Genomic DNA, 10,806 nt, shown 5'->3' with positions numbered 1-10,806 from the left:
CATTTACAATAAAAGGTAAGCAGCAGTTAAGATGGATAACAGAATTCATGTTTTGAATAACCTCATTGAAGTTGAAGTAAATACACCAGTCAAAGCAGTATCAGAGATAAAAAGGAACATTTATTTCACTATGTACATCTAGTGTTTAGAGTTTACTTTGTATGTTGCACTCCACTGCATATTGTTATGTGTTTCACTGCCCACAAGGCAGTTTTATCCTGGAGGGGCAGCTACAGGCTTAAGGTGATGATGCTGATTGGGTGATAGCACTGAGTATCTGAAAGGATTCCCAGTGCTTCTGGTTTCTGGTGATAGGATCTGTGACTGTGTGAGCTGCATTGCCACTGAAACAAGTAAAGCTGCATAGGAATTTTTTACTAATTCTTTATTCATTTCATGAGTAAATCTGATCTTCAAATCAAATTATTGATTTTCTTTCTTTGTTTTATTTTAAATAGAATAATTCAATGCAGTCCAAAGAAAGGAGAGCATCTGATATCAAATGTTTTAAATCCAAAAGTGCTGAATTTTGACAAACAAAACTAGAATGAAAATCTGATAATGAAGAAAGCTGTGGCATTAAGTACAGGAATCTGGAAAGATGTGGTTGTTCAGTCTAAAGAAACAAAGACTTTCTGTCCTATTCTGTCATTTCTTTTTCTTTAATGTGTTGTGAATTGAGAACTAGCCAGAAATAGCAAGCCAAGAACTTTACTGTTGCTATTTCAGGGTTGTAAATACAAACTCATAGAATCATAGAGAGAGGAGCGATCATAAGTCTTCCTTTTCTGTGCGGTCAGCAGAATGTTTAGAAATTCTACATGTAGTTTCAGTGTGTATTAATTGCTCTATTATAGAAGAGATTTACACATCAGCAAGTTGAGCCAAGTTGTGCATGTGTTAGACAAGTCTATTCCGCTAATATCAGCCATCATCCCTTTTCTAAGCTGCCCAGAGCGGAGTGCTTTAGAACTGTGCTGCTTTGGCAAAAGAAAAGCCTCAAAGGTGATGGATAATGAAAGCTGATTGTCCATTTGACCAACTTGCTAGCCAGGAAACAATAAAGATATTTTCTTTCTTTCTTTTAAGAATGCTTGCCACCTCTCTACCGGCCAGTCACAGCCTGGTGCAGAAAGTGTAACCCTGCTCCATGACATGGTTTGGAGTTGCTGGAACATTCTTCTTCTTGAAGTTTAGTTTATCAAACTCTTCTGTTATTTCCACAATTGATTTCCCTTTTGTTTCTGGAAGGAACAGGTGGAAAAATATTGCTGAAGTGAAAAGTACCCCCATAAAGATGAGGAAACAGAAGTGCTTGAGTCCTTCCTGCAGGGAAGAGCAGAGTGAGAAAGAGAGCAAGATGAGCGTATTTTTTTGTTTGTCACTTTCTGGAGGTGTCTCCTTCTGATCTTCTTCCAACTCCCATGGCCAGCTCAGGAGCATGGCACACCTGGGGAGTGCCCTGGAATAAGTCACTCACCACAATGAATGGGAAGGATGTTCCGATCACAAAGACACCCACCCAGTTGAAAACTGAACTGATCACAAAGGCTGGTGGTCTGCATGACAGCTTGAAAATTTCAACCCTCGTGGAAACTGTAGCACCACCTAAAAGGAAGAAGAGGAGTAACTACTTCTCAGTGTGTTTGATCTGAAGATCTGAATCTTCAAAAAGGTGCTGCTGTTGTTGGCTGGCATTCAAGAGACTTCAGTATGTCATTGTCTACTTGTGACTACAGGGTTAGGTTAAACAAACTCACCTTTGTGAAATGCTATGTACTAAATAAAGCAATATTTCCCCAGCCATATTTGCAAGGTGACATGACTTGATCCTTTTACTTCTTTTGAATGAAGTACTCACCTGGCCCAAGCCCAAAGACAACTACAAATAAAATAATCAGACAGAGGCTGCAGTACGGCATCCAGAAATACCAGTCCTGGGAAAACACAACAAAAGAAAGAAAGAAACAATTTCTGGGTGAAAACTGTGAATTGTAGGTGAGAAAATTTTTCTGATGCTGTCAATTCAGTAAAAAATATATGGTGTGGGAGAACTGGAAGAGAAATGTGAGTTCTTTTTCCTATGGATAGAGCCCTGAGATTTTTGCTAGGTGTGCAGAGCATCAAGTTTGCTAGTGCAGAGCAGCTGTCAAGCTTAGATGCCTTCAATTAAAGGATGTCCAAATAGTACTTTTCCACCATGTCCTCCTTTCTCCTTGATCCCACATTGCTTCCCCTAGCCCTTAGAGATATGGGAAGGCCAAGTCATATCTTTCTTTGGTTTTGACAGTGTAGTAGCTATAATAATTCCTACTGAAAGGAGCTTTCCTAGATCTTAGTCAAGAAGTTATAGGACATGAGGCTTTAGGAAAAGATCTGCCTCCTATATCGGAGACACTTCATGATTGAAACAGAAATGGAAGTCTGCTGCCACCTTGCTTCAATGTTAATTTTGCAGTAGTTCCTACTGAACAGCTCTTAGATGAATACTGGTAACCCAAGAGAATTGCTTCTGAAGTTACATCCCTGACACAGTGATAAAGAACTGAACTGCTCTGCAGTCTGTGAACAAATATGCGCATTCCCAGGGAAATCTGCAGCAAAGCTGAACTTCAAATAATCTGTTTCTTAATTGTTACTTGCTTGTTAAGAGATGCATAATTAGAAAGGACAATTTTCCTATGACTGCATTTTGATCTGTGCTGACCAGTGTTCAGTGTTTGCAGCCTGATGGTATCAGGAATCAAGGCTTCCTTCTCTGCACTTTGTGCATCCCTTGCTATGGCTTTGCTTAAAGGGAGGCAGGAATGCAGAGAGTACTTGCTGAGAAAAGGATTAATCCTATGTGCAGAGGGTTGTTTGAGCACTTCTGAGCTTCACATTTCTTTCTCAGAAACATGTTCCTGCCTATGAGCAGAGGTAAGAATAGAACAGAACAGATAATGGAAAGGGAACTATCAGGAGAATAGTTTCCTAACCTGTAGGGAGACGGTCACTGTGATAGCGGCTAGCAGTGAACCCATGATGCAGTAGCCTCCTCTTAAGAGTGTCTTCCTTCCCAGTCTCTCAATGATGGAGCTCTGAGGGACAGAAATCACAGCTGGTGTCAGTGCCAGAAAAGCAAATGGTGACACATTCCCATAGGAACATGACTTGACTTACACAGACTACAGTGGCTAAGAGTTCTGCAAGTCCAATGGAGAGGGTCATATAGTAGACCATTCTTTCTTCAAAGCCAGCTGCCTGGAGGACTTCAAAAGTATAAAAATAAATCTAGAGGAGAAAAAAAATGACAAACACAAGACAGTAAGAGAAGAAAGAATATCATTTCTTACCCATGTTTGTGTGACGCTGACCTGGAAAGGAGCTGGCAACCAAGGAGCATGCAGCTCAGCTTTTGAGTAAGAGTTGTGCACTCTTTCTGGTAGCATTCACTTTATGGGCAGACAAAAACATTATAAAACATTATCAAATTAATTTATTTGATGAAAGATAAAGTTCTGTGATAAACAGATCTCCAGCTGCTGAAATTAGGTTTGCGTAGATCTCATTTAGGTGCTTTCATAAACAGCCAGTTATATCGTCACTTTTGGAGCCCATCCAAGAACAATGTTGTAGGATATACTCTTCCTTCTCAAGAAAGAAGAGTGTGGGTTATGGAATCATTAGGAAGTAAAACAGGCATCTTTTCTTTTACAGTATTTCTGCTCTGTTCAGAGATTTGATAAAGATTTCAGTTTGAACTGTGTTAGGCTCAGCTCTGTATTTCCTTCACAGGTGTTGCTGCAGTGTGAAGTAATAGGTGGAAGAATCATGCAGGAAACTGCAAAATTATCTCGTCGTCTGAAGAAGACGAGGGGGACTGCAGAAGCCGCCAGAACCGTGAGTATGCTTTAATGGCTAAAGGTAGAGTGAGCATATTGTCATCCCACCACGAGTGTCCTCGTTAGAATGCTGACACATGGGAGCAGTAACATAAAATTGTGCTGTAGATTTTGCCAAGAGAGAGTGGGCTTGTTTGTAGGAACAGATTCTAAGGCATCATAGCAGCCTCATATCTGATAAATAAGCCTAAATACAGAGGATGGTAACTCCAACAATGACCAAGACCTGGGCAAGAAGATGTCGTAAGGAGAGCCTGGCCAAATTCTGCAGGCAGCTACTGCTGTGTAAAAGGGTTGGCAGACAGCAAACAGTTGCCTGGGAAACCTGTGAAAAATGAGGGGAGCTCCTGAGAGCCATAATGTCTTCTTTAAGGTTGCTGTAAATGCTTTGAGACTTTAAGGGGGAAATGCACTCAACTGCATTGATGCCACACAGCTGAACTGAGATGGTCAGAGTAAGTATCATGTACAGCTGCCAGCGGGTAGCTGGGTCTTTCATTAGCTCCAGGACACTCAAGATCTTGATGTTTTTCATTGTTGCCTTCTCATTCATGATGTCATCAATCTCTGCTTGGTGATGGCCTTCACCCCAAAGCTGCCTTATGGCTGTAGAGGAGAAGGAGAGTGAGACCTGCCATGTTAATTTGTCTCTTTTGTTTGGTGACTGAGGAGTTTAAGTGGGTCATACATATGTCTGTCAGACCAGCATGGGCTGTGTCTGCAGTGTGAGGCAAAGATATCCTATGGTGTACTGCAGAGCCCTGTCCCCTCTTTCACAGAGGGGCTTAGTGAGGTGCACAATGACTTCCTCCCTGCCCATAGGTCCACATTAATCCCTTCCTTGTTATCTCGGGGTACAAGCTTGGTACACACAGCCAACAACATAGAATTGAGTGGTGGCTCCTTGTGGAGCCCTGCAGTGCAAACAGCCATGTGTCATTTGTTATTTATCATTTATACTGCTCAGGGCGTAACAGCTTAGTATGAAAGATTTTGTAATACAGAAGTAGTTTTGAGTTCTATGTGAAGACAACAGAAGTTTACTTAGTGGGAATTCAGAGTCATCTCAGAAATGAGCAGGGAGAAACTTTTCTCATCACTGGGAGAGAAAACTCACAAACCAACTGAAAACCAAGTAAGGAACAGGAACACAGAGCACTCAGTTACCTTTCTTGCAGCCCTCCTGGTCTCCTTTATGCATGAGGAGATATGGTGGGGATTCAGGGAAGAAGGGCAGAGTGAACAGCTGGACCATTGCAGGAATTCCACAGGAGGCCATCAGCATGGGCCAGCGGGACTGGCTGCCCAGCAGCTCCCTGGCAGGAATAAAACAAGTGTGTAGGATAAAAGTTCATTTCATTGGTTTTCAAGAAGAGAAAGAAATGAATGGAAAAGCAGCAGAAGAAGCAAAAAATAGAGCGATCCAGATATGAACTGGGTCACAAATCAGTTGTACTATACCTTTGTCCTGCAATTTGCCCTACGGCTTTTCCCAGTGACCAAAAGAAAGAGGCAGTAGAGTTTGCAAATCCACGTAGCTTCCTAGGGGAAATTTCCCCAACATACTGATGATGCAGAGGAGTAGAAAAGCCTTGAGGCGAAGAGGAAATTATGGGAGAGAAGAAGAAGACATTCAGAAACAAAGGAGATAAAACTGAATGTAAATAACTAAGCAGCACAGAATATAGCTGCCTCATGCACCGAATTGTTTCTCATACCTCAACCTAGGCATGAGATTTTTCTGTACTAGGCTTTCTAACCTTTTCTACAGAAGTGGTTCCTGTCCTCTTTGCACAGTGCAGATTCCTGATCTTAAGAACAGTACACCTAGGGGTGCTGCCTCATCATAGTGTCTCTTTTGAGTCCTAGTATGTTTTAAAGGAGAATATGCAAAAGCTGAGTAACTAAACAACGTAACTGAACAGTGAAGTAGTGTTTGATTTGCTTGTGGTTAATGTATATAATCTCAGCCCTATCCATTGTAGGTTAAAGTATACGGTGCTTCAGTGTTGGTTTGTACGTGACTTGAGAGAAGATACAAGTATTTCTTTTCAATGTACAGCAATAATTCTGGTGATTTGAAGCAGAGTTGATGTTTCCAGCTATCAGTGAAGTACTTAATAACTCAGAAATTCTGAAATCTAGAATGAGAACAAGAGTATTTTCTTTCTGTGACAGTCACAGCCCCTCTAATCTGACTTCAAAACATTTACTTCTCCGGGCTTTATATGTTGGCAAAATGGTGGAGATATGCAGTCTCCATAGCAAAAATTAAGATCTTATGATCTTATGTAAAGATCATATGTAATTTTTACTATGGGGGCTGCATATCACTGCAGATCAAAAGATCTTATGTAAATCGTGACCATGGGTGAGCGGTCCTTGAAATAATGTTCTTCAATACATCTGTATGTCAGCGATTTATAGAACTTGAATATTTGAAAAATAGACAGTAATTTCTAACTAAGTAAATTATATTAAAAAAAAAAAAAGAAGGCATTTTTGTGAATATCCAAAACTAAACAGAAAAGCAACATTTTGTGGAGGAAACAAATACAAGACATACTGACAATAGCACAAGTTGTTTTCTCTGCACATGGACTAACTGCAGGGAGTGATTTCACTGGATTGTGTCCGGCTCCTTTCACTAACTCCAAGGACTTACTGCTCTGAAGCAGTTTGAACACCATTGTAGAACATTCCCTAAATATGCTCAGAATCAAAATGAAATGGCCATGGCTTTGAACGGTCTGTTTCTCTGAAGCCATGTGAGAAAACTAGATTTAAACTATATTCCATATAATTTTGAGTACTGTCCATCAAAATTAAAGTAATACCGTATCTATTTCTCTGCTAGAAAAGTTTTCATTTGTATCAGAACATTTATGGTGGCTCTGAATATTTATGGACTCAGCAAAGCTGAAATTCATTTGGTATCTGCAAGATTACTTATAACTATCCTGCTTATTGTTGGTTGGTGTAGAATATCTTCTGACAGAGCATTGTGGAATTAAGATTTCTTTCTCTCTTAGCAGAGGGTTATCAATTTTGAATAAGGATGTAATATTTAACCTGTGGGAGGAATCACTTACCTACACTTACACCACATAGGAAGCGTCCAATGAGAATCATCTCGAAGGACTGGGACATTTTGCTGCAGCCCATGATAGATGCTGCAGTTATCATTAATACATTGTTGCACAGGAGACATTTTTTTCTGTAAATGCAAGCAAAGAAAACATTTTTGTAGATCAGGAGACAAATGGCATTTAAGCTCTGGAATACGGGAGCATAGGGTGAAATCATATTGATAGCTTTGTCAGGTTACACATGTATGGTCCAGTACAAAGTGAAGTCCTTCTACTATTGGCTCTGGACACTTTGTGTCCCTCTTACATAGAATTCTATTGTCATCCAGCTAGCTCAGGATCTGAACAGAGAGAATTCACTAGAGCCAAGGATGTCTGTTATGTGGTCAGCAGAGAAAGGCACTGCAAAAAAGGTTACTTCCAGATTCCCTGGAAGGCGTGTGTGGGCACCATGACATGACCTCCCAGCCTGTACTGTGTCCGTTCTGGGTCACACATCAAAGTTCATTTCCCAGTAAGTCAGGGAGAGTGAATCAAGGAAAAGAAGCAATGTGACACTGATGTAGCACATAGGAGCACCTCAATGCTGCTATATTTTGAGTAGCATCTCCAAGAAACACCTCTGCCTTCAGCTGGGAGCAACCTTCCCAATTGAACAAGCCTCAGTAACTGCATCTTGTGTGACAGGCTGGAAGCATAATTGGATAGCTAGTGCCACAGGACACAGGCAAGAAGCAGCAACTTGGCATCACTGCCAAGCTGCCTGTGTACAGCTGTTACTGTGCCTTTAAGTCAGTCTCACGTTTAAAAACTTTAAAAACCTCAACAGCAATTTCCTTAAATTAAGATTCAGTTTACAATTCTCATTAAACATACATACTTGCCATACTTGACAGTCAGGTATCTACTTCCTGAAGCACCCACGAGACCTCCTATACCAAGGATGGACACGATGAGAGACCACAGGAACAAGAGGTTATCCTGATGGATGGGGTAGCCATATCGCTCCAGCCAAGTTTCATTAATGAAAGCCTTAACATGCTGAGTCAGAGAAAAAAGGATAATTAACAATATCTGTGACTCCGCAGCATGTATTTTATTACATAACTTTGTTGCTTTAGCTGAAGTCTTTATTTTATATAGACTCTAGAAGTTTATACTAGCTAGTAGGCATAGAATAATAAAGTATGCTATGTTGATTCTTTGTTACTGGGAGATCATTCTTTTCTTGGTTGTTCTTGAAATCTGAGGCTCTAAGACACAGACTTGTGAAGAGGAACTGCAATTTATAAACCCTTTCTCACTTAGAACTCTTTGCTCCAAAGCCTGAAAGTAACACTTCTGCCATAAGGTGATTTCTACTAACTGATAATGTCTTCCCTTAAGTTCCAGTGTCTCAAATGGAAGTTTTACCTGTGGTCAGTGGAGAGAAGCAGTTAGAGCACTTGTTCTGTTTGACTTCCCTATGTGAAGATGGGTAAGCTCTGAGAGTGTCATATGGTATCACTGGAGTAGCCACATGGGACATCCGTCTCCCTGTAAACTTGCAGCACACCTGTCAGTGCTTTTTTTGAGGAACAGTTCTATTAACAACAAGTTGCAGATCTCTCTATTTTCTTCTGTTTTCAACAGTTTGACATGTTCTGCTTTACACAATAGCACAGTAATGGGAGTTAATCATAAGAAGAGAATATAGCAATTAAATCCTTGCTAACTATCAGGGAGGAGCATGCCAAGAAAGGGATGTGGACTTGGTGATGCCATTTACTAGTCTGCTATGTGAGCTTTCACCTACCTGATTCATGTAGGTGATTGTAGCAATTTGAAAGCCAATTTGGAATGTTCCACCAATCCCCAGGACAATGACCATTCGGAAGAGTCCCTGGTATTGTACCTGCAGAAGTAGAAGAAAATCTTAAGCATGTAGTTGCATCAGGCTGCTCCTTAATTGTGCCTCTCATTCTCCAGAAACGTCTCACTTGTATAAGGATTTTGCAGTAGGCTCTGACAGAGATGGAAGACAGACCATAAGAAGTGCAAACATCTGCAATTCTTTGAAAAAGTGTGTAGAATCACTTCCAAAGTACCTTTTGCAAATAGGAGCCTTGTTGTTTTGATAGAGACAGTGATTTTGTTTTCTTTGATGCACCGATAGCATACAAAAATATCCCAAATGTCAGTGCCCCACCACGTACTCACCAGGTCTGATAGGAAGCCAGTCATCTCTAGCTCAGGGGCTGGCTGTCCAGTGTGCTGAGCGTCTGTGTCATCACTGGCTTCTGTGTCTGTCTTATTCCTGCTGCTATGGCAGTGGGCATTTGGCTCCAGGGAGCAGGGTTAAATTTTTGCTATTCTGTCTTTGCTCACTTATATTTACTTCAGCTGGACAAAGTTAACACTGCTGGATTAAATATTTCAGGAAATAATTGCATCTGGTCCAGTCTGCAGGGGGAAAGTTTCAAAACAGGAAGTTTGTAGCTGGCCTTTGGAAAGAGAAAGGAGAGCTCAGGAGAGAAAAACCACTAAACCCAAGTAGTTTTCCAAGACCAGAACACTTTATTTCTCTGATATGAGCTGAGTAACATCCCCTATAATCTGATCAATAGGAAAAGTAACTAGCAAAATGTTTAGGTATTGGTATTTATTAAGCAGTAAAGACTTGGTATTCAGTTTCAGATTCACTGGTATAGTAAATAGCTTTTATTAGATGAAAAAAATAGGCAAATTCTCAAACACACAGCTCTTAATTGGGCTTAAGACAGATGTAGCAAATTTCAAAGCTTAATTCAGCTATTCTGACTAATGTACCATTTAGATTGTTCCAAGGAAAATAGTTCTTATGGTTATGAGGGCTCTGGCCAGGGATGGTGAGAAGGCACCAGGAGATGCTGCACCCTGGCAGAGGCTTTTGAAATAGAGCTCCTGGTCCTGAAGGCTCCATGCTGAACCAGCCAGTAGCTAAAATCCACTTCCTCATGAGAGTAATCAAAGTGAGTAAACATTCCTTATTGAAGTAGGGTGGCACAGCTGGATTCTTTCTCCCTCAGGCTTCAGCTCTGAGAATACAGACACAGAACAGCTCCAAATCCAGTGTTGCATCCACTGATCCATTGGAAAGTCACCTTTGGTTCTGAGCAGCTCCACACTGGTGAGATGAAGCCTGAACTGTGGCTCTACTTGGCTTCTTCTAGAGACCACATTTGGAAGAAAGAGGTTTGCTTGGGGCTCTTGTATGTCTGATGTCCTGTGCTATTCCTGCTTTCAGTGTCTTTTGCTTTCTCTGAGTCATGCCAGGGGACCTTCCTCTATTGCCAAGGTTTGGGCTGAGTGTGGGTGTGACAATGGGATCATGTTGGAGCCATCAGTAAATTCCTAAGCTCACCCTCAGGACTTGTACTTCTAGTTCATAAAACACAGAATGCAATTATTGACAGAGGATTTTACTGCAAATGCAGCGAGTCTAAAGAAAAGAGAATAGATGTTAATAATAAAACCTTAGTTACTTGTGTAATTGCAAGTGTTCCTATACAATGCATAGCAAAGCTGTTTTTCCTGGCTTGCAATAGCGTTTAGAATGATTTAGCATTTTTGTGTTTTCTCTTGAGCACCAATAACAGTAGCATTTTGACTGTACAAAAACAGAAGCAGCATAGCTATTAATTCATTTTTGAAATTGTTTTAAAATTGTAATGTTTCCTGCTTATTGCATACATACATGTTCTCAATTTGTATCAAAGTGTAGGGTTTTCTATGTGATTCCTACTCTCCTTGCAAAATAATTGCTGAGGATCCCAAATAGCAGCAATTCCACTAATTCACGGTAATGTTTTTCT

General features: G+C 40.7%; 1 protein-coding gene across 7 annotated transcripts; it reads right to left on the bottom strand.

Annotated features, from left to right (window-relative positions):
• Window positions 1–100: 100 nt before the first annotated feature.
• Window positions 101–9,313, bottom strand: LOC107321281 (solute carrier family 2, facilitated glucose transporter member 11-like). 7 transcript variants are annotated; one of them, XM_085556030.1, is made up of 13 exons: window positions 9,173–9,256; window positions 8,769–8,867; window positions 8,387–8,537; window positions 7,854–8,014; window positions 6,977–7,101; window positions 5,346–5,475; window positions 5,052–5,200; window positions 4,303–4,490; window positions 3,163–3,273; window positions 2,979–3,080; window positions 1,862–1,937; window positions 1,481–1,608; window positions 101–1,326 (listed from the first exon to the last, which is right to left on the bottom strand). In XM_085556030.1, the coding sequence occupies exons 5-13, from the start codon at window positions 7,068–7,070 to the stop codon at window positions 1,117–1,119; spliced, it is 1,188 nt and encodes a 395-aa protein (XP_085412156.1). In that variant the 5' UTR covers window positions 7,071–7,101; window positions 7,854–8,014; window positions 8,387–8,537; window positions 8,769–8,867; window positions 9,173–9,256; the 3' UTR covers window positions 101–1,116. The 7 variants fall into 7 exon arrangements, with proteins under 7 accessions (XP_085412156.1, XP_015733513.2, XP_085412153.1 ...); XM_015878027.3 differs by lacking the exon at window positions 8,387–8,537 and having other exon boundaries at window positions 9,173–9,312; XM_085556027.1 differs by having other exon boundaries at window positions 8,387–8,867; window positions 9,173–9,227.
• Window positions 9,314–10,806: the final 1,493 nt, after the last annotated feature.

The sequence above is a fragment of the Coturnix japonica genome, chromosome 9 (assembly GCF_054131305.1).
Source record: "Coturnix japonica strain WE chromosome 9, WE-NBRP24, whole genome shotgun sequence".
Classification (NCBI taxonomy): domain Eukaryota; kingdom Metazoa; phylum Chordata; class Aves; order Galliformes; family Phasianidae; genus Coturnix; species Coturnix japonica.
This window is presented reverse-complemented; position numbering and strand designations above follow the sequence as displayed.